A 24,357-nucleotide genomic window follows, 5' to 3' on the forward strand; every position below is an offset into this window, starting at 1 on the left:
ACTTTAAATGTTTCTCTTTTATTTTCTCTTGTCAGGGGACCTACTTTGCTTTGCTACTGGGGATGTCCCATGATGCACTGCATGTTTCTTCTTCACTCATCTTTTTCACTCTCTATGTGTTTATAAACTGTTGTTATTTAATCATTAATTATAATTTCTGGCTCTTCCACAGTCTGTCTTTCCCCCCCTCTCTTCCGCCCTTAAACATACAACCAGTCATGTCAGATGGCTGCTCCTCCCTGAGCCTGGTTCTGCTGAAAGGTTTCATCCTGTTATAAAGGGAGTTTTTCCTTCCCACTCTCGGTTACGCTCTCAGTGCTTGCTCATAAGGGTTGTCTGATTGTTGGGGGTTACTGTGTATCTCTGTGTTATTATTTTTACCTTGCAATATAAGGTTTTGACTGTTTTGATATGGTGCTATATATTAATAAAATTGGATTGAATTGAAAAGCTGCGATTTTCTGTTGAACAACATTTTGTTTTTCCTGATAAAAGGAATCTTCTTATCTAACTTACTTTTAACTGAACAGCCAATCAAATAGTCACTCTGTAGGAAGAACTGGACAAGTAATTATTTGCTCAACTGCACAACATTAAACAGTACATAAATCGATCTTGAAAAGTCTCTGTGCTTAAAATCCTGAACTTAAATTTAAAGAGAAAAAGAAAACTGGATGTTCATGACAATATAAGTGTAACTTTGTGTAACTACTTCTGCCACTGTACAGTCTGTCTGCTTATTCAGCACAGTGAGATGAAAATAGAAGAGGCAGATTTTCCCACCCTTTGCACTGAATAGGAAAAAATATTTTTAAAGAGGCTTAGATCACTGTTGATGTCGAGACAATTCAACATATAAATTATGTAAGAAGTGTGGTCACTTCTGGTCATTCTGTCAATTTACACCTAAAATATGAGCATTTCAACAATGTTATTCTAACCACATGTGGAAAATCCATGTCATTCTTTCTTAATGCATAATAAACTAAGCTTACTTTAATTGGAGTCTAAAGATTGGCTTCTGAGCTTTAGAAGCTGATTAAATATGAATGTTGCAAAAACATATTTTTACCCAATGATTATCTCTCATTTAGATTATTGTTTGACATCCTGGTCACTTGCTTGTCCAACAACACTTAAAATTATTGAAAATATTTATAAAAGAAGTTTAAAATTACTTGACAAAAAATCGACTTCCTATCACCACTGTCATGTGTTAAAAAAACATAAATTATCAAACTTCAATAATTTAGTGAAATGTAAAAGAGTGTGCTTAATATATAAAGTCTCCACCACCACTAAAGGAGTTCATTAGGCGTAAAGAAAGCTTAGACAGGACCACTCGAGCCACAACCCGCTGACACTTGTTTATACCCCACAGACAGACAGCATTTGGGCAGAACGTCCTCTCTGTCCAGGGTGGCCATTGGTGGAACAGTCTTCCTCAATTCATTAGAGAATGCTCTACATTCACCTTGTTTAAGGCACAGGTTAAAAACTGGTTACGGACAAATCAAGTGTGTGATCATGTATAAGTTGTATACTTTTAATGTTTTACTTGGGAATAGAATGGTTTGTATGTGTGAGTTTGGTGATGGAGTTCTTATTATGTATGAATTATGAACTTTTCATGAATTATTATGTCCATTTTTAATATGTTTTTGGACAACAGATGGAAATTAGCCTTTGGCTATAATCTGGTATGTTTACATTCATGTAAATTCTTATTTTACATGTATGTTCATTAACATGCACTGTCCCAAATAAAATTTATAAAATTTATTAATTTATTAGAGATTTGTAGATTAGATGAAGACAAATTATGTAAGTGTAAACAGACATTCATGTGAAAATTGTCATGGTCTGACAGCCCCGCTGGGTTGCCTGCTCGTTGTGTCGATGTTTGTATTTCGCTCCCTCGCTTTCTCTCTCTCTTGACGGGTTTGCTTACCTCCAAGTTGAGACAAGTACTACCGAAAACGTTCCCGCGCTGAAACCTGCCGCACCTGCCGCACCTGCAGTTGATCGCAGCTGTGGCTTATTATCTGCCATCTTTGGGGCCGTCTATTTAACGGTGTGATCGGGCTTCAGTCGGCGTTGGATCATTGTGTGAACCTCGGTAGTATTGCTCGGATGTGTTATTGTGTGAAAGCTTTCCTTATGCTAAAGATTGCTTAGTCATTGTGTTGTATGTGTGTTTTGTCACTAGGAGTCACGGGAGCTGTATTACCACTAAGGAAGCTGTTTGGGATGGAGTCACTGCGTGTGTGTTTTCACTTCACGACCACAAGCACTGCCAGGACACAATTCTCTGCCGTTTTATAACCAGTGGCGTGTCTAGAAAATTTTTGTTGGGGGGGCCAGGTAGGGGCACAGATTTGGAGAAGGGTGGCAGATGTAATTGGCAGATAATGTTTAAAAAAAATTCTACCAACCATTCACCATAATTCAATAATCCTGTAAACCTAATAACCAAATGCACTTTTAACTCTTATTAGAATGAGATTTTAACCACTACGGTGCAAAGTTTTTAGATACTGCGTCGATGAAGTACAAGAGATACAATCAGTGCTTTGTCAGTGTTTACTCAGCATTCAAGGACGGCAATATTTGCATAGTATTTTTACTGACATATAGTGCACATATGTTTTGGGCAAAAACATTTTTGAATATTAAAATACGAACATTTGTAACAAACAATTGACAAATTAGCCAGTTCCAATGTAAAACTTTCTCTGCCTATTAAAAAAAGAAGATAATCTTCTCACAAACTGGTGTTTGATTTTGAAACAGGAAAAAAGTGGGGAAACAACTGAAATGACTAACATTTGAATAAAACCTGAAAGCAAGTAAATACTTTCTATGCTGCCTTATGGTAAACTTTGGTAATATTGATCAAGAACAACACTGGCTGATGATGAAATACAGTCAGCTGGCATGGTAACACTGCCAGTATTAACCTGCAGGGCTGGACCGGGACAGAAAATCGGGCATTTTGACTACAGACCGACCCACCAGGTATTAATTAAAGCCCCGGAGAGCAGCCATTTGGCTTTTCTACCTTTAAAACCCTCCTACCAGCCAAATGGCTTTTAGTTAGGCTTTAGCTTCAGCCAAGTGGAAGCTAAATTGTCTAGTCATTCATATGTATATTAGGTTGTTACCTGGGAATTCTGGAGGGAGGGGAGTGGGGGTGTGTGAATGAGGGGGTGGGGGGAGCTGCTAAAAGCTGTGAACTTCCTTTTGTGTTTCATCTTGATGCATTCTCAATCATCCAGGGAAATAAATCTCCAAAAGTCACCAACTTGGAGTGTTTCAGTTTGCCATCTTAGGGAGAAATCAACACACATTGTGTGTATGTCCTTTGTTGCTGAGATTTATTGATAAAAACAGTACAAAAAAACCCCAACCATTTGTACACATATTTACAAATAATAATTGTTAGATATTTTAGTATTATGGGAGCATGTACTGGGTACTTTTTTTGATGATATTAGAACAGAAGATTCTGTGACTCAACAAGGCTCTTTATGTTAACCTCATTTTCTCTTGCTTTGTCAACTCAAGATTTTATGGTGTGAAAGTAGATACTAAGGTTGGAGGGAAAACACCACCAAATCACTCTTTTACTTATCACTCCCTTGCAGAAGATGTTTAAGTGTAGACCATCTGGGTTGTGTCAGAACTCACGGATGTAGGAGACCTCTGTATAAGATTTATAGGCCTTGAGAGTGCATCTTACTGCAATTGTAGAACAAAGGATTCCAACTGTCTAGTGTTTAACGGACCTGTCAGAGGTATGTTGAGATACGATTGTAGAAGGCCTCTTTCAGAGCTGGGGGACCTTCCTTATATGGTTTTAACTTGAAACTTGTTGACACACGAACTTTCTGCCTATAAAAACGCTGCACAAAAGAATAAAACTTTGAGTTGATTTTGGGAAAGCAACCTGAACAGTCTCTGTATCATTTTGTTCTCCTAACTGCTCCTGACGTCGTAACTAACCCGCTGACGGCATATCTGAGTGCTACTTGAGAATATATTGCTGAGTGTTACTTAAGAATCATTTTGAATCTTATAGGGTAAAGACAAAACTCTGCTTATAGACGCTCACGCCTCGGGGAAACCCGATCCACGGACCAGACACGGGATGGAGTTTCTTTCAATAATAAAAAGTGAGTGAGTACATTTCAACATTTTCAGCAGTCACTCACAATCCTGGCACTGCCATGGTATCTGTAGTCTGCATTTACCACATGTGTATCTGTAGCAGTGAAACACATCCCACAGTGGCATGCTTGTTTTTGCCAACACAAAAATGGATCTGGATAAAGTCTTACAAGTAAAAGGTTCGTAAGAAGATGGGGTTCCTACAGCTGGGAACCATCTGAGTCTTCTGTCTTTCTAAGGGATCAGAATCTGGAAACAAGCCAACCTGAGGAGAAGAGGAAAAAAACAGTTCTAACTACTGTCTTAGAGTTTCCACAATGGCTTTTTTCATCATTCTGTTCTGTAGCACATACCTTAACATAAGTCACATGGCTCCTGGTGTCACGGCGGGGTGCGCCGATGTGTGATGAAACAGGACCCAAAAGCAGATGAGGACGATGAGTTGTAAGTTTGAACAGAAAAGTGATCCTTTAATGATAACGGCAAGGGAAAACCAGGAAACCAAAGCAAACTGTCAAAACACTAAGAAACAAAACACTAAGACCTATAACTAGTGATGGCCCGCTTGAAGCTGACGCTCCGGAGCGTGTGTCGAAAAAAACAACACACTGGTTCAGAAGCACTGTGTCGAGGCTTGCTTCGTTTGGCAAAAGTCACGTGACCAGTGACGTCCGAAGCTTCATTACGCACGTAACTGCTTCGGTACCTGATTCAAACAGATATAAGGAAGTGAATCATCCACGGGATTCGTGGAGTGTGTTGATGGTGACAGATAGCGACGAGGCGATCATTCCACTGACAGATATGGAGCCAGCGAGGAAGAGAGGACGTTCTGGCGTGTGGGAATATTTTGAGTTGATTTTGCTCAATTTATTTTATCTGCCGAAGTGAAAAACTTGAAATGTCCAAAATCATGTTTTCATAATGTAAATATCATTACAGCATATGACTTTAGGAACACTTCCATGTGAATTAAAGCTAATGAAGACTACAAAAATGTATTTGACACTATACGTACATTACATTGCTGCACAGTTTAGAAAATCATTTTGTTTATTGTTTTTAGGTGATAGTCTGCAGGACCCAGGAATACCTGCATATCTACCAACTTGCAGTGTAGTTCCTGCACTCCACAGCCTCTTCTGTTCCATGCAAGTGGATTTTCTCCAGGGCAGGAGAAACTATTTCTAAGAAAAGAAACAGACTCAGCCAGCGCACAGTAACACTAATCCTCTTTTTAAATGTAAATAACAAAAGGGCTACCTTACATTGATCATGTTTTTACTTTGCAAGTTCTTGATTAGGGGTGGGTTTTGATTATCGCTTTACTGATTACAATCCATGCTAAATTGAATAAAGTGATATTGATTCATTAAAATCCCGTGTCGATTTGTAAATTAACGTTATTATGCCTGAAACGCCAGCATCTCAGGTTAAACCTCACAACATGTCGTCAAACACCATGCAGCTAAAACAGTAACTGGGAGCAGGTTTACGGATTCTGCATACAAACGTGAACACAGAGCGCGGACCCGACGCGTCAGAGTCAGATTTTGATGTGTCGGCGGGTCCGCGCTGTGTTTGCCTCTTTTTTCTTCGCTGGCTTCTGCAGCTGCAGGTTTCATAACTCTCTGTTTACATCTCTAATTAAGTCTCACATGTGTCAGCTTTCTTTTAATAGATACGAAATTATGGATATATACTGTTAAATGATCAGACTTGTAATATTTCTGACTGAGGCAAAACTTTCCAGATTCCAATCAAATTGAATCGGATCCTGTATCGAATCAAAATGATTCTACAAATCAGTGACGATGCAGCCGTACTCAGCTTCCTAAGCATTTTCCCTTTCCAGTTCACAATCAATCCCACCCCTAGGTCAAAAATATGTATAGGACAATTGGCCTCATCTAATATTTTGTATGAACCTGTCCAGCTGTCCAGTGATTAAACGACAAGTAGATGGAGGCAGGACTTCACAGCAGGGGCATACTCCATAATGTGCTGTGCATTATCATATGTATATTATATATATTCCTCACTTATTGTATTTACCAACATCAAGGAGTTATGAGCAAAGAAAGGCCACCATAGTGCATGTTTAAATAGGGAAAGTTTATTGATCAAAATGTATTACGCAAATACGCATTACATTTTTTTCAGCCCCCCAATCGAGAAAACAAAACCAATTACATGTTCAAAGCAACGGAACGGTGGCCCAATATCAGAGAGAACTCCACTCTTGAGTGAGCAGTGATAATTGAGCAGTCCGTTTTATTTTGCAGATTCAAGCTGCTCTTCAAAATTTTCACCACCAGATGTCACCGGAGAGGACTGTGTTGAAAAGCTTCGAGTAATGAACCGTTTTTCAATACAAGCTTCAGTGCTTCGGAAAGCTTCATTTGGCCATCACTACCTATAACTGTGGTGGAAAATAACAGGCAAAGACTAAGACTAATGTAGAACTGACAGACGAAAACCATAACTATGACTGAGGGTGAGGAAAACTGACTAAGGTCAAAATAAACAGACACCTCAACAATGGCATGCAGAAAACAAAGGGCTTAAATACATACATGAGGTGATCAGGGGAAGTGGAGACACATGGGGGAACAGCTGACTGACATAAACCTAATGACAGGACCAGGAGAGGAAAGCTAAATACAATGAACAAAGAACACATGACACTGTCAGAATAAAACAGGAAACACTAAAACTAGACATGACAACACAAACTTAACAAACCTAATGCGTGATGAATAATACAAGAACCCAAAACATAGAAAACCAGAGGAACAATAAACAATAACTGCCCAAACTAAAGACAGATAGGAAATGACACAAAAACTAATCACATAACAAAATGAGACAAATACAAACATGAACTCAGAGCACTGGGTCAGAGACCCAGCCTGTGACACCTGGCTCTCATTCAGCACGTCTCTCGCCTCCAAAACTGTGAATAAGTACAAATACCACATAATACATTTTAATGACTTTCTGGTCACATTAATAAAGAACATCAATGCTCTGTTCATGTTCCAAAAATGTACAAAAAAAAGGTTTGTTCACATTTAGCACGTGTGTGCGTGTGCTTCTGCACCACAGGGTAGAAAATATAAAAGCATATGTACCAGGCAAGCTCTTTTTGTCACGGTCCTGGGTCTCCTGACCCAGCGTTTTTAGTTTTTTGTGGTTTTTGTATTATTGTACTTATGTGTGTGATTTATTCTATGGTTTCTAGTTTCGATCCCTTGCCCTTCATGTTTCTCTGTGTCCCCTCTGTTCTGTGTAGTCTGTGTCTGCATGTTTGAGTTCCCCTCTGTTCTTATGGTTTATGTCTCTGTGTTTCTTAGTTGCTGTGTCAAGTTCGCGTCTCTGTGTGATCCTTCCTGTTTTACTTTGAAGGTCCGTGTCTTATGTAAATGTGTCCTGCTTTGCTTGTCTCGTCAGTCCTGATTTCTCCCAGCTGTGCCCTCCTTCTGTGTCTCATTCCCCTCGTTACTTCCCAGTGTATTTAAACCCTGTGTTTCTCTGAGTCAGTGTTGCGTCGTCCCTCATGCTGTGTGTGATGCTCCCCTTTTCTTCTGGTATGTGTTACAATTAGCTCTTCCCAGTTTAGTATCTCTGTTATCGTTTGTCACCTGTCAGCAATAAAGCTGCATTTTGAGTTCAGTTCTGTTTTCCCGTGAGTTTGCGTTTGGGTCCTATTTCCTGCCTGCCACACACCGATACGTGACACTTTTTTCTTTGTAAATAACAAAGGGCTGCCATGTTTAGCTTGTCGGATTCTTATTAACTCACCCTCGAGTTTTTGCTTCTCATTGGAGCATGTGAAAAACGAATAAGAGGCTGTCTGACGTGTGAAATAACAAGCTGTGAAAATGATTTGCAGGAAACCATAAAGTATTTCCAGTGGCTGAGAACTGAAAAAGGAAATCAGCATGCTTTCTAGAAACAGCTGTAATTCCTGTGAGTAAATCACACTTTAATGAACTGTTCTCAGACCTTACCATTTCCAGCAAAGGCATTTTATTGTCGTGGTACAACACTAAATCAGAATTCATTCTTGTGTGTTTGCCTGGCTAAAAAAAGTAGCTTCTCTGTGGCTCAAACTCAGGATTTACCTGTAGTCATCATATAATCTAAAAGTGTACACTTTTTGCTAGTTATATTACTAAGGGTAAGGGTAGGAATGTAGACTGACGGTAAATTCCGTTCAACTCTCTCTTCATCACAACAGATCTCGAACCGCCACCTTATGAAGGTTGAGGTGTTTGTGCGCTCCAGTGATCCTGGGAACTAAGTTGTCAGGAGCAATCTGCCCCTGGTAGGGTCACCCGTGCAGATCCTGGGTGAGGGGCCAGACAAAGTGATTCAGGCAACCTCTATGCAGCATAATAAATCACAGGTCCAGCGTACCACGCCTGGGGCATGGTTAATTGGGTCCTACTCTGGAGTCAGGCTGGGTAGTACAGTTGGTGGCTGAACCTTAACCCATGGGGTCCATATTGTTCAGTGGTCTGTGGATCAGGTACCAGTCAGAGCTGGCGGTCCTGGTGCTCCGATCTAAAACTGGTTAAGTAATATAATAATAATAATAAAAATAAGACAAATCTATAAAACACTAAATATATTTAGTATAAATCTAAAGTGGCCTGCATCTGGGTGCATGTAGTAACCTTCAACTCTTCTTAAGCAACACTTTATTCGTGCAGTGCAAAACCAAAAGATCATATCATGTCTCAATCCTATACTGCATGACCAAATATAGATGACATAGAGACATAACAGGGATGCAAAATATGTCTGGAAGGCTGCTTGGGTTTGGTTGGTATGACTCCAAAATAAACAACTTCCCCAAACGGCTGCTCTCCGGGGCTTTAAGTGTTAAAGCCATAAAGACTTTGAATGAAAACAAATGCTGTTGTGACAGTGCCCATATGGAAAAGAAATAGTAAAAACTTACATGATTTACTCATGAAAGTGGCCACTTTCTCATTACTTTCATATATTGTTTTAGTAAGTATCCAAAACATACAAGATTCATTATACAATCTTTCAAGGGCTCTTACATCTGTTTTTACTCTTGTATGCTTTTCATACAAGTTTCACACAAGACAGATACAAACTTTATGAGATTTATATATCTTTTCCATATGTACACTGTCTTGTTGGTATATGTATGATTTTTATACATTTTACGTCAGATAAAAACTTTGGTTGTAAGATTTAGATAATTATTTAATAAAAGCTAAATATTTCAAATGACAATAACAAAGAAAAGTATTTCTTTGTGCCCCCCTTTCCCTGTTAATGCCCTACCTGCCCCCCTGGCAACACTTTGCTAGACCCGCCCCTGCACAGTTACCAGCTGTCAGCTACATAGAAAAGCATCCTGGTGTTATTTGTCTCTCAGAAACAGTTCATAACTTCAACTCATTCATGTGACCTAAAAGGTAAACCTGTTTCTCCATCACCTGTTCAGCTCTGATGATTCAGTAAGGACATCTCCTGGTTTCATCTTCATGTTTCCCTCTCACCACATATCCAAACCGACATCATGACCAGCAGCTTTACAGCTGCTGCTCCAGCAAACATCAGCTGATACTAGAAAGTAATATTAAATACATTCTAACAACAGCTGATCAAGCTTAAACGTGCTGCTGTTGTTTAGCGCGACATCTGTCGGTTTCCTGTTTCTGGTGCAAAGTGGGCGATAAATAAACAAGAGAGAAAAGCCGATCAGCTGATCATTGATCAGTTTCATGATTGAAGTAGAAACAGGAGAGGGAGGGTAGAGAATGAGAGAAGAGGCAGCTGTGCAGCATAAAGACAGAATAAATCCAGCTTTGTGTCTTTTTTTCATTATAGCGAAAGTCCGGGACAAACTGCGTCTCTTCTCGGTTCAATACGAAACGTGTAATATTTTCTCTGAATGAGGGACCATTCCATTTTTTTAAGGAGCCGTTGGCAACTCTACTAACTAACCTTATGAATAAAATAAAGTTCACTATCAGTAACATCATAGCAACCGAACAGCTGTATAAAAACTCCGTCAAACTGGCTAGAAAGCAGTACGAGTTATTCCAACTGACGGTAAAAAGTCAGCACAATGAAAATAAACTCCACCTAAACTTGGTTCATATCTGACCCAGATAGACTGCAGGTCATAACTTCTTACCTGAAGTTCAGTTCACCTGACACTCGGACTGGCGGCTGCCTCGGGGCTCTCCTCCTGCCTCCCCTTCCCTCATCCACCTGCTGGCCTCTGTGCAAGCCCCGCCATAGCCACCACCAAACAACTGAGTTATTTTTACACATCGACCTGCATCTGGCCAATCCACCACCTTTCATTGTTCATGCCATTACAAAAAAAAAATAAGTCACCGGGCATATGTCCGGTATGCCCGATGGCCGGTCCAGCTATGTTAACCTGCAACCAAATCTGCAGCTCCATACAGCAATGTTACGACTTGTTAAGTGTTATTTTTTCCTTGGTATTCTAATTTCACCGAAGTTTACTAAACTCAACAAACTTAATATTACTTACCGGGACATTTATTCTGTCCTCATTTTCTTTCACCGAAAAATTGTTTCCTGCCTTGCCGTCTTTCGTGCTTGGCTCTCCTACCTTTGCTAACGTGATGCGCATAGCGCAGAAGCCGATGCTGCATTCACTTACACTCGGATATCTGAGCTTCACCGTGAAAACATAATCTGACATTTGATATTTGATTGAATTTTATTGTTTTGCCTTTGGGGTGGGTGGCCAGTCTGGTTGGGGGGTTGGCCTGTGCCCCCCCAGGCCACCCCACTGGACACGCCACTGTTTATAACATTATCATTTGCTTATGTCATGTCAGTCAAAATGAACTATACTTTTGGATGCTGAATAATAAATAAAACTAATAGTCTTCATTTCATTGCTTGAGTCATTGCATACAAAATTGATGAATTAAGGGGGAAGAGGGAGAACACGCCAAATACATAGGCAATGAACTTAGGGCAACACTTGTTGACCATGTTGTCAATTACGGCCTCACAATGGATGAGGCTGGTCGGAGGGTGCAACCAAATGTTGGAACAACCACGGTGAATTCAATCATTCAAACATTTTGTATGGGGAACAGGTATGTATAGTATTGGACAGTAATCCAACATCTCATAATATCTCATGTTCAGTGTACATTACTTTTACTGTAATCTGCACCACAAAGGATTGAAAGACAACCTTGCAGAGGTGGAAGAGGGCCCCTTTTTACCCCGCAGCAAGACAAAGCCATTTGTGCAATGGTGATTGCAAACAATGCAATAAAGTTGAAAGAAATTAAAATTGCTGTCATAGAGGATAACAGTGTATTTGGCAATATTGGATCTGTGTCAATTGCAACAATTGACAGAGTGCTCAAGAGAAAAGAAATGCGCATGAAACAATTGTACAAAGTGCCATTTGAACAGAACAGTGAAAGAGTGAAGGAGATCTGTCACCAGTATGTACAGGTAAAACATGTCTTCTACTCGAATGTTCAGCGCTGTAAACTGTTTTACTTTGTGTAGTTTCATGCAGTAGACTAGCAATTCTGTATATATATCCACAGAACATACAAAATGCATTATGTTACACAGGAAAAGTTGTTACATTGTTGTCTCTCTCTCTGTCTCTCTCTCTAAAGCGTGTACTGGAGCTGGAAGCCAGGGAACCACTGCATACATTCATATACATTGATGAGGCAGGTTTCAATCTGGCCAAGGGCGTGGAAGAAATCGCATTGGACAGAGAGTAACTACTGATGTCCCAGGCCAGCACAGAGGGAATGTTACAATGTGTGCATCCTCACCCATATTCCCCTTTCTGGTCCATACAATACACAACATCTCCTGACTCTTTTAGACACACTTTACAGGGACAAAGCAACTAAGAACAACTGTAATACAGTATATCTGTCACGGTCCTGGGTCTTATGACCCAGTGTTTTGAGTTTTAGTTAATTTTGATGTTGATGGTATGTTTAAGCTCATTAGGTCTCCTATGTTCATTTGCTTATTAGTTCCCCCTTGTGTTTCTAACCCATGTTAAGTCTCCCCTGCTCTTCATGTGTTTCATGTCTGTGTCTTACGTTGTCAAGTTCTGGTTGTCATGTCTGCGTCTCATTATGTTTCCTATTTTATTTTGAAGAGATCTTGTGTTTTTATATTATGGTTTATGTTTTGAGTCCTTTGTTGTACTGTTTCTTGTTTCCCTAGGTCTGTTATGGTTATCATAGGTTTAGTTCTTTGGCTTTGTCATATGGCTTCCCTGTGTTCCATGTTATGTCCACTGTGACGTTTTTGTACCATGTTTCAGGTTCCTATGTTCTGTCTCCCCAGTTGCTGTTAAGTTTGCATGTTTAGAATTCAGTCAGTGTTTCCTGTTTTACTTTGAAGGTCCATGTCTCATGTGAGTGTTTCTAGTTTTGCTTCCCTTGTCTCGTCCAGCCTGATTACTCCCAGCTGTGCTCTCCTTCTGTGTCTCATTCCCTCGTTATCCCTCTGTGTATTTAAGCCCTGTGTTTCTCTTTGTCAGTGTTGTAGTCTCCCTCATGCTGTGTGTGATTCTCCCGGTATGCTTTATGATTAGCTTCCCCAGTTTAGTTTAGTTTTGTATTGCCTGTGTTCTATTTTTCCAGCAGTTAAAGCTGTGCTTTTGAGTTCAAGTTCTGTCCCTGTGAGTTTGCGTTTGGGTCCTCTCCTGCCTGCCACACAGCCGAAACATGACAACATCAATGAAAAAATAATTGTAAATTCAGACACATGAGATTGTGCTAAAAAGAATGATACCAAGCAAGGCAAGGAAACAAAGACAATTTGAAGGTGAAATACAAATGTAAAATCAAAAGTAGTCAAAAATGGCCGATTATGTTTTAGACCTCAGAGGGTTAACCAAACAAATCATGAAAAATTAGGTTTAAATTTTTGTTCATTACAGTGCAGATTTCTGATATTTTGTGTGAAATTAGGCATGTAGCAATTAGATTCTCCATGTTGTGTAGCTTTCTGTATTTTATAGTTATTGGGCTACATAAATAAAATCAAAATTCACATTTTTTGCTTAGTTGAAATGTTTAATTATGTGGGCTAGAGAAAATAATTAAGTTATAGACTTTAGTTATAGAAAACATGTATACATACTGCATTTGAATAATTTTAACCATATGTAACACCTACATATGTTTTTTTTTTTAAAGGCTTTGATTTTGCCACCTCATTTGATTTCCATGTCACCCTAGGAAAATTTCTCTAGATCTGCCCCTGGTTCAGTACTGACATTTAGTGGGTTTCCTGTGGAGGCCTCAGGCTGGTGACCTGCTCAGGGTCTTCCTGCCTCTGGCCATATGGCTAGGATTGGCTCCAGCTCCCATGCAGATGGATGAATGGTTGGGTTCTTGTGAAATATTTTTTTTGTTGTTTCAGATTTCTTGAAAAGTTTCTATCACATCAGATGAACTATACAATCCAAAGTCCAAACTCTAATTTGCTCTCAGCATAATTACCAGTGAAATGCATTTCTCAAAACCATATTGAGACATAAATATAATTTAGAGTTAAACTCTGACAACTGAAACACCTTGTAAAGTACCTGCACAACAGGTGAGCCAAGAACATCTCCTGACAATTAAATGTTGATTAAATGCTTTCCATTACTGGGTGTGGCCGTGTAAACATGAGAAGGCAATACTTTAAAAGTAAAAGTAAAAATGCACTCAAAGAGTGGCACAAAGACGGATTAGACGGATAGAAAGACGGATTGTTAGTTGTTCTCATGTTAGTATAGAATTGCAGATAAAATGGATGAATATCCATATCCACTTTTTTTTAAGACATTGACTTCACAGACGGAGAAAAGGAGAAGGTGAGGAGATTCTTTCAGAAAAGGCGAGACTCCGGGGGTGGCGACTGCGGAAATCTTGAAAAACTCGGAGGAAGCGTTTATAAAATCTGTTTCAAGGAAAAAGAAGGTAGGACAGTCAGTTATTTGTAAAATATGTTTTCAGATTTGTGTTTAAATTCAGGCTATTTCAGTGACTCTGTTTATGGATGTTTTCCAGATCAAGACAGAGTTTTGCAGAGGAAGTTTCACACCATCACTCTTCCGAGTGGAGAAGTGCGGCTGACCGTGAGCCGGACAAGTTCACCACAGATCTCTGACCAGCCATCGACAAGCCAATCACTGGTACAGTTTACTGCTCTTTCAAACATGACTTTTGGTTACAGTAAAAACTGAGCGCCAGAATAATGTGGCCAAACCAGTTTAAGAGGAATTAGTTAACCTCCAGGAAAAGTCGGACAGCTGAGGACAATATTGACAGAAACAGATGATTTTAAAATATTTGAAAGACATTGCAAGTACTGCAAAGAATACATTTTAAATAGTAAAACGCTCTCTTTTTAAAAAAAATATATATATAATCATTAAATTTGATATCAGGGACAAGTTTAGAGAATATGTTTGTTGTTTTAGAAGAATGTCAGTGTTGTATTACTTCCTCTTCTTACAACATTTGGGAAATGGAAACACCAACCACTTTAGTTCTGGAGGTAAATGTTTGTTCCACGTTTGCTGTGCCCTCTTTTGGTTGACAGTTCTCGGGCCTCTTTCACTCTGTCTCACTGTTTATTTATTTATTTTTGTTTTTTGCAATTATTGTACAAGTACACTTTATGTAGTGCTGTGTTGATTGTCTGTTATATGTTGCACCGTGGTCTTGAAGGAAGATTGTCTTGCTTCACTGTGTACTGACCACTGCACATGGTTGAAATGACACTAAAGCCACTTGACTTGAGTTGTTGAAAATACAGAGTGAAGTTTAATGTTGTTTAAATAAGAAAGGCCTTCCCTGAAAAACTCGTCATGTGGATGGCACAGCATGCAGATACTTTGTAGAAAAGCAAGTAAATCATATCACATGTGTTACTCCACGTCCACATCATCGAAGATAATGTTTTTTAAAACACAGGTGATAACAAGTCAAATGATAACACTCTCACTGGTCACCTTGCTAGTACCAGACGAAAGTGCTGCTTTAAATCTTCACTGTACTTTTTGATTGTAATGTTGTAATGTTATTTGAATTACTGTTCCCTTCCTATCAGTTTAAAGCACATTAAGATGACATGCAGAGAATTGGATATTTTCTCTTTTTCAGTCCGTTCTCTGTAATCCCTGGAGATGGTTGTGTGGGAAAATCCCAGGAGAAATATATCTGAAATATTCAAAACAGCCCAAATTTCTTCCTCATTCTGATGCTCAGTTTGAACTTCAGAAAGTCATCCTGACCATGTCTAGTGGCGTGTGACTGGCTGATTATCCATGTGTATAAATGAGCGCTTGAGCAGCTATACCTAATATAGTGGCCAGAGAGTGTGTGTCTGTGTGGTTTGATCACACAAATTTTTAAAAACCTGAACATTGTGTTTTAAATAATTTACCAGTCATTGAATTCTGCTTTAGATGGTAAATGGTCTGTATTTGTATAGCACTTTACTAGTCCCTAAGGACCTCAAAGCACTTTACACTTCCAGTCATTCACACACTGGTGATGGCAGGCTACATTGTAGCCACAGCCACCCTGGGGCGCACTGACAGAGGCAAGGCTGCCGGACACTGGCGCCACCGGGCCCTCTGACCACCACCAGGAGGCAACGGGTGAAGTGTCTTACCCAAGGACACAATGACCGAGACTGTCCAAGCCGGGGCTCGAACCGGCAACCTTAAGATTACAAGGCGAACTCCCAACTCTTGAGCCACGATCGCCCATAGGATACTGACTAACTTAGGATACTAACTAATTCAGTTTGCTTATTTGTCAAAGGGGCAACACAATAAAATTACAAATATAACTGTAGAGAACTAGATATGTAAGTGCCACTTGCTGTTTTACCTCATATAACCCTATATATACTTATATGCAACTTGTAAAATGTACACTGGCCAAAGTAGTTTTGAACACCTGAGCTTTATAAATGTTCTGTAAGTTACTTGGACATGAAGAGAGTTCAGAGTGGACATCAGCTACATGCCAGGCGCCAGGCGAACTGGAACAACCAAAGTCCAACTGAAGACATGGCCAAGCTCAATGAAGTTCTTCATGATTTCCAGATGAATCAAGTTTCAACTCAAGAAAACATCAATCTGCTTCATCCTGAAATGGTCGACTGTTTTAATAAAATCCTAGACTTGATTGGCATGAAGCAGACCAAGGTGACCTTACAACCCTCACATTTTCCAAATCCTTGTGTGTTTGTGTCTGGTCCTCGATGTCATGTTCAGGAGGCCAAGGAGGCCCTAACATCAACTCTAGACAGTGTTATAGTAGACACTTTGACTGATCAAGCACACACATCCATACATATGCAATAATACTAAGTGCAATAATCCTTTCTGTCATCGTTGTATTTTACTCAGTTGTATATAGTATTTGTATTTGTATTCTATTTTTATCTTATTGTATATTTATTTTATTGTATTCTACTGTATATAGTATTTTATTCTATTCTGTACAGTTGTGTACTGTATTTATTCTTATTGTATTCTAATTTTTGCCTCATAACTTTTGCACTGTCCACTTCCTGCTGTGACAAAACAAATTTCCCACGTGTGGGACTAATAAAGGTTATCTTATCTTATCTTATCTTATCTAGATGGACCAGGGGCTCAGCAGTACTTCCAGGAAGAGGGTAAAGTGACTAAAGAGCTGATAGAGGGTTCCTGTCACGTCATTATCCGAGAGAAGCAAACTGCAGCCATCCCAAATGTGCAAAGACCACAAAACACCAGCAGACTCAGCAATACACCACTAATCTAATCTAATCTCTAATCTACAGCAGCAGCATGTACAGCACAGTTGGAAACTCTGCAATTAATAGAACAAACCTGAAGATCAAACTCAGCAGTTTAGAAAATGAACAGGTTTGATTATTTCCATTCAATTCTATTTCCCATAATCCCAAAATAAAATATTAACATTCATGTTATTCAATATTATTTCTGCAGGCAAATGTTCTGGTGGTCCCCATGCTCAACAAACAGCTGACTTCTACAAATATTGGCAAAAGTTTGTTGGCCAAAGCTGGGAATGTATTAAAGTTAAAGTTTGATTCAGTCTTAGCCAGTTGTGCCCTCGCCCCTGGTGATGTTCAGATGGTTGATGCACCTCCATCTCTGGGCTGCTCCAAGATTTTCTTCATTGAGTGCTTGCCTTGGGACGGAGTAAGAGGAAAGAGTGTTCAGGTAAAATTAAGGACTTTCATTAACACTTCTGGTGATGGAAAAAAACATAATTCATATTTAATTTACCCTCAGAAAACCACAGAAATCCACTTTAAAGTGGTGCATATTTGAAAGGATTAACTGGAAAAAACAGATATATAAGTTTGTGTGTGCAAAAGTAGAAGCACAGACAAAAGAAAAGATAATAAAATATTTAACTGCAAAGCAAAAGCATTAATGCTCAAACTAGATCAATGCAAGGAAAGATTTATACAACTTTTTTGTGCAGCCTCACTGTTTTCCATGTGTGCTCTGTTAGTTGCAGTGTGCAATCCAACAGTTTGAAAACATAGTTAAAAATATGTAACTTTTGATTTGCAGGCTCTTGGTAACGGTCTGCAGAAGTGTCTGGAGCTTTGTGTACAGCAGAATTTGGATTCAGTGGCCATTCCGATCATTGGGCCAGGAATTGTTTTACAATACCCGCTGAGAGAAGCCATTCAAGTGTTGACTGACATCATTCACCAGTTTGGATTATCTGCATCCTCTGGATCTCTTACAAACATCCACATTGTCATTAAACCTGGTTACCCTGATTCTGAGGCGGTCAGTGTCAATCGATATGTCCTGATCTGATATGTAACATGCATATCACACTATATCACTTAATTTATAAAGCACTTTTAAAAACAAAAACAGGGCTGTTCTGACCATGCATCAATTCTTTATCGTGTTATTCTGTGTTTTTATCTACAGTGCTACCACGATGTCTACAGACAGCTCAGCTTAAATATGAACCAGGGAGGCCAAGGTAAACTTGCACTACTCAGACTGTCTTCAGTATGTGACACTAATGCATAGTGAGCAGATAAAAAGCATTCAGCTAGTGTTATATTTTACCATCTTCATTAGGACCCTCAGGAATCAGATTAAATATCAGACAAAATCTAATGTGTGGTCTTCTTCCTCTCAGCAATCTTCAGGTCCTTCACCAGCGACCTAGATGACATCATCATCACAGTGGGGAGTGGGGTTAAATTACATGTGATATTTGGTGACATCATTAATGAGACTACAGATGCTGTGGTGAACACAACCAACTTCAAAAGTTCTAACCTTGGTAGGTAAAAGTGAGGATGCACACAAAGGCAGGAAGGTGGAGTGAGCAGGAGGATCATATTGTAACTGTAAGGTTATTTTTAGCCACAATAGTGGAATAGCTCTCTGCGGATAGCAGAGACAAACAGCTGTTCATGAATATCTGCACAGAAATGGGAATGCCCATATGAATATAATCCTTGAAGATCCAAGTTGTCATCTAGTATTATCAGCAGGTCACTTATATTAGCTAAAACCTCATCATATACTTATGAAAAGCAAGACTAAGAATAGAGAGTCAAGGTCCAACAACATAAGTAATTATGCCACTAATTTCTAATGCTTGTGGGGATAGGTTAATTGGATAACCCAAATTGTCACTAGGTGTGAATGTGCAAATGAATGTGAGTGCGAATGGTTGTTTGTCCCTGTGTGTTAGCCTTGCGACAGACTGGCGACCTGTCCAGGGTGTACCCCGCCTCTCGCCCTATGACAGCTGGGATAGGCTCCAGCGCCCTCCGCGACCCTGAAAAGGATAAGCGGAAGTGAATGGATGGATGGATGGATGGATGGAATTTCTAATGCATCTGGAGCTGCAAAACTAGATAATTTCTTGATTTTTGGATCTAGTACCGATCATGGTTATAGTTTCTCATAGTGAAATATAGTGCATATTAGACACATTCAGCAGGAACAGGCTTAGTGGATGACAAAATGCAAAACTCTTAGGCGTAAGTGATGGAAAGCAATCAGGACTCAGATTATCAAACTGTAACAAATATAAGATGTCAGTGACAGTCTGGCAGGGAACAGAGGTGAACTGGTTTATGGCCTGTGGTGTCAGACATGTTTCATTTCCAGCCAAGCAGGTTTGGCAGGGATTAGCCTTTGACTTACCTTTGAGTACCATTTCCCATAAATGCATTTGGATTGATTACGAGAAATAGGGTTGATGAGTCATTCTAAGCAGGAAGCAGGACTAAGAAATCAAATGGGTAGAATCTCTATGTCCAACCGAGACACAAAATGGAACTTAAAATAAAACTGTGGCATGCATTGTCCAATTATTGTTGTTATTTACAGAGATGATCCAAATTTGTCCTTGAAATTAAATACATTTATTAAATATATCAGTATTTAACCAATAGGCATCAGACCTTCATTTTAATAAGATTATCTTAGACTTTTTGGAGACCCAGCTTTTCTTTTGATGTTACAATAAGACTGGCATTTGTGACTTTTATTATATGCTAACAAATAGAAAAGTATTTGTTAATCAGCTGTGCAACTTGCCCTAAACTTTACAGAAGCAAAGGCTTACATGTTGCTAACAAAATAGATGGCAATAGGTATGTATGTACAGTCAGGTCCATAAATATTGGGACATCAACACTATTCTAACATTTTTGACTCTATACACCACCACAATGGATTTCAAATGAAAGGGATAAGATGTGCTTTGACTGCAGACTGTCAACTTTTATTTCAGGGTAGTTACATCCAAATCAGGTGAACGGTGTAGGAATTACAACAGTTTGCATATGTGCCTCCCACTTGTTAAGGGACCAGTGTAATGGGACAATTGACTTCTCAGCTGTTCCGTGGCCAGGTGTATGTTATTCCCTCATTATCCCAATTACAATGAGCAGATAACAGGTCCAGAGTTCATTTTCACGTGTGCTATTTACATTTGGAATCTGTTGCTGTCAACTGTCAAGATGAGATCCAAAGAGCTGTCACTATTGGTGAAGCAACCCATCATTGGGCTGAAACAAACAAAACAAACCCATCAGATAGATAGCAAAAACATTAGGCGTGGCCAAAACAACTGTTTGGAACATTCTCAAAAAGAAGGAACATGCCGGTGCGCTGGGCAACACCAAAAGACCCGGAAGACCACGGAAAACAACTGTGGTGGATGACCGAAGAATCCTTTCCCTGGTGAAGGAAACACCCTTCACAACAGTTGGCCAGATCAAGAACACTCTCCAGAAGGTAGGTGTATGTGTGTCAAAGTCAACAATCAAGAGAAGACTCCACCAGTGTGAATACAGAGGGTTCACCACAAGATGTAAACCATTGGTGAGGCCCCAAAACAGGAAGGCCAGATAATGGTTAAGGTGCCAAATGACATCTAAAAAAGCCTTCACAGTTCTGGAACAACATCCTATGGACAGACAAGACCAAGATCAACTTGTACCAGAGAGATGGGAAGAGAAGAGTATGGAGACGGAAAGGAACTGTGCATGATCCTAAGCATACCACCTCATCAGTGAAGCATGGTGGTGGAAGTGTCATGGCGTGGGCATGTATAGCTGCCAGTGGAACTGGCTCTCTTGTTTATTGATGATGTGACTGCTGACAAAAGCAGCACGATGAATTCTGAAGTGTTTCAGGCAATATTATCTGCTCATATTAAGCCAAATGCTTCAGAACTCATTGGGCGGCGCTTTACAGTGCAGGTGGACAATGACCCAAAGCATACTGCAAAAGCAACCAAAGAGTTTTTGAAGGGAAAGAAGTGGACTGTTTTGCAATGACCAAGTCAATCACCTGACCGGAATCCGATTGAGAATGCATTTCACTTGCTGAAGACAAAACGCTGAAGAAGGGAAAATGCCCCAAGAACAAGCAGGAACTGACGACGGTTGCAGTAGAGGCCTGGCAGAGCATCACCAGGGATGAAACCCAGCGTTTGGTGATGTCTATGTGTTCCAGATTTCAGGCTGTAATTGACTGCAAAAGATTTGCAACCAAGTATTTAAAAAACCATGTGGGGGACCCAGGAAACATGTGGAAGAAGGTGCTCTGGTCAGATGAGACCAAAATGGAACGTTTTGGCCAAAATGCAAAGCACTATGTGTGGCGGAAAACTAACACTGCACATCACTCTGAACACACCATCCCCACTGTCAAATATGGTGGTGGCAGCATCATGCTCTGGGGGTGCTTCTCTTCAGCAGGGACAGGGAAGCTGGTCAGAGTTGATGGGAAGATGGATGGAGCCAAATACAGGGCAATCCTGGAAGAAAACCTGGTAGAGACATAGCCTAAAAGACTGGCAGCTGTAATTGCAGCAAAAGGTGGTTCTACAAAGTATTGACTCAGGGGGCTGAATAATTACTCACACCCCACTTTTCAGTTATTTATTTGTAAAAAATGTTTGGAATCATGTATGATTTTCGTTCCACTTCACATGTGTACACCACTTTGTGTTGGTCTTTCACGTGCAATTCCAATAAAATTGATTCATGTTTGTGGCTGTAATGTGACAAAATGTGGAAAAGTTCAAGGGGGCCGAATACTTTTGCAAGCCGCTGTATATGGACCTGACTGTATATGATTCAGAATAACTCAGTTCTGGTGCTGATTAGCCGTGTTTGCATGCTAAAAGTAGCACAAGATTAGCATGTAGCTTCACAAAATTGCCGTCACTGACAGACTGTAAGTCCTTTAATGCAGGGCTGGACTGGGACAAACAATCAGCCCGGGAATTTTGACTAGAGACCGGCCCACCAGGTATTATAGGAAAAACCATAAAGCCTTTGAATGAAAACATACTGTTGTCACAGTGATATACACTGTCTTGTTGGTATATATGTATCAGTCTAATAAACTTAAACCTACACCATCCTCCCTATTCTGGTATTCTAAACAGTACCCAAAAGTAGACTGCTTGGTCGAGTTAACCTCCTGAACTATCTACAACACATGGTGAAAACCTGAAATTAAGACAGAGAAGACTAGAGGTGAGACATGATCATTACTGATTACTAATGACAGATTTAGATATATTTTCATAAACCATTCATTTGCCACATCAAAAACACCATGGCAGGGCAAAATATTTTTTCTAACCTTTAAAAAGTGAAAGGAGAAAGACTGGTGAGAAAGAATAAAACTTAATTGACTTTTTGATGGCATTTTAGACACAGTACTGGTACAGTATCTAGAAAATGTGGGAAAATACTGGCATCATATACAGTACTTAGCTACTTCTGAAGAAATTATGATAGGACCTTAAAAAAAATTAGTATGTACAATAATGGATTTCTATACAGTTTACATCAGATGAAAACGTTTGTTGTAAGATTCAGATAATTATTTGTTAAAAGCTAAATATTTCAAATGAGAATAAGAAAGAAAAGTATTTCTTTGTGCCCCCCTTTCCCTGTTAATGCCCTACCTGCCCCCCTGGCAAAACTTTGCTAGACCCGCCCCTGCACAGTTACCAGGTGTCAGCTACATAGAAAAGGATCCTGGTGTTATTTCTCAGAAACAGTTCATAACTTCCCTTCAACTCATTCATGTCACCTAAAAGGAAAACCTGTTTCTCCATCACCTGTTCAGCTCTGATGATTCAGTAAGGACATCTCCTGGTTTCATCTTCATGTTTCCCTCTCACCACATAACCAAACCGACATCATGACCAGCAGCTTTTACAGCTGTGGCTCCAGCAAACATCAGCTGATACTAGAAAGTAATATTAAATAAATTCTAACCACAGCTGATCAAGCTTAAAAGTGCTGCTGTTGTTTAGCGTGACATCTGTCGGTTTCCTCTTTCTGGCGCGAAGTGGGCGATAAACAAACGAGAGAAAAGCCGATCAGCTGATCATTGATCAGTTTCATGATTGAAGTAGAAATAGTAGAAAAGAAGAGGCAGCTCTTCTTCTTCAGCTTCTCTGAATACCAGACGATTCCATTTTTTAGGGGACGGTTGGAAACTCTAATAACTAACCTTATAAATAAAATAAGATAAAACAAGTTCAACATCATTAACGTCATAGCACCCGCCCAGCTGTATATAAACTCCGTCATGCTAGCTAGTACACAGTACGAGTTATTGTAACTGACTGTAAAAAGTCAGCATAACGAAAATAAACTCCACCTAAACTTGGTTTATATCTGACCCAGATAGACTGAAGGTCATAACTTCTTACCTGAAGTTCAGTTCACCTGACACTCGGACCAGCGGCCGCCTTGGGTCTCTCCTCCTCCTGCCTCCCCTCTCCCTCATCTGGCCTCCACCACTTGTTAATGTTACTGAATCTGTGGAAGCTCCACGATGCCACCACCAAACAACTGAGTTATTTTTACACACCAGCCAGCATCTGGCCAATCCACCACCTTTCATTGTTTACACTGTCATCGGGCCACCGAGCAAATGCCCGGTATGCCCGATGGCCAGTCTAGTTATGGTCGTGACATCATTTATTCCTTCGCGCCTCGGGTCTCTGCTCCTCCTGCCTTTCCGTCATCCACCTGCCAGCGTGTTGCACCTGCTGGCCTCCACCACTTGCTAATGTTACTGAATCTGTGGCAGCTCCGCCATAGCCACCACCAAACAACTGAGTTATTTTTACACATCTCCCAGCATCTGGTCAACCCACCACTTTTCAGTGTTTATACCGTTACCGAAAAATGCCCGATGGCCAGTCCAGCTATGCTTTAATGTATATTTTTATGATTTCTCATCTTCTATAGATGGAGTATGCAAAGACATCTTAACTAGAGCTGGACCAGAGGTGGAAGCCGAGCTAAAAGCAGGTGAGAAAAAGAAAAGCAGTTACTTAAATTCTCATCTTATCTGCCTCTCACTAATCATTCCTCTCCCACTTTCTGTGTAGCAAAAGTAAATCGAGGAGACATTTATGTGACCCAGCCTGGAAACTTCCCCTGTAAAGCTATTTTTCACATGCATGGAAAACAGGATGAAGTCCTCATTGAACAACTTGTATGTGATATTATTTACTATTGTGAATCGTATAATTACAGTTCAGTGGCAATTCCTGCCATGTGTGCTGGTAAGTATCTTGTTTAGCATTTCTATTTATTCTG

At 39.9% G+C, this 24,357-nt stretch overlaps 1 protein-coding gene across 1 annotated transcript in view; it reads left to right on the forward strand.

The window, feature by feature from the left end:
- Positions 1–17,041: 17,041 nt before the first annotated feature.
- LOC147335483 (protein mono-ADP-ribosyltransferase PARP14-like) overlaps positions 17,042–24,357 on the forward strand; it is a 25,843-nt gene continuing 18,527 nt past the window's right edge. Inside the window, exons 1-7 of the mRNA XM_086279494.1 lie at positions 17,042–17,119; positions 17,204–17,440; positions 17,801–18,025; positions 18,176–18,230; positions 18,393–18,539; positions 24,004–24,066; positions 24,147–24,323. Of these exons, the coding sequence (XP_086135620.1) occupies positions 17,042–17,119; positions 17,204–17,440; positions 17,801–18,025; positions 18,176–18,230; positions 18,393–18,539; positions 24,004–24,066; positions 24,147–24,323 (982 nt within the window). The remainder of the gene's footprint in view (positions 17,120–17,203; positions 17,441–17,800; positions 18,026–18,175; positions 18,231–18,392; positions 18,540–24,003; positions 24,067–24,146; positions 24,324–24,357) is intronic.

This window comes from Aulonocara sp. 'chitande type north' Nkhata Bay, linkage group LG3 (assembly GCF_057382095.1).
Source record: "Aulonocara sp. 'chitande type north' Nkhata Bay isolate Kocher_YH1m ecotype deep benthic linkage group LG3, A_spYH_male_GT1.1, whole genome shotgun sequence".
NCBI classification, from domain to species: domain Eukaryota; kingdom Metazoa; phylum Chordata; class Actinopteri; order Cichliformes; family Cichlidae; genus Aulonocara; species Aulonocara sp. 'chitande type north' Nkhata Bay.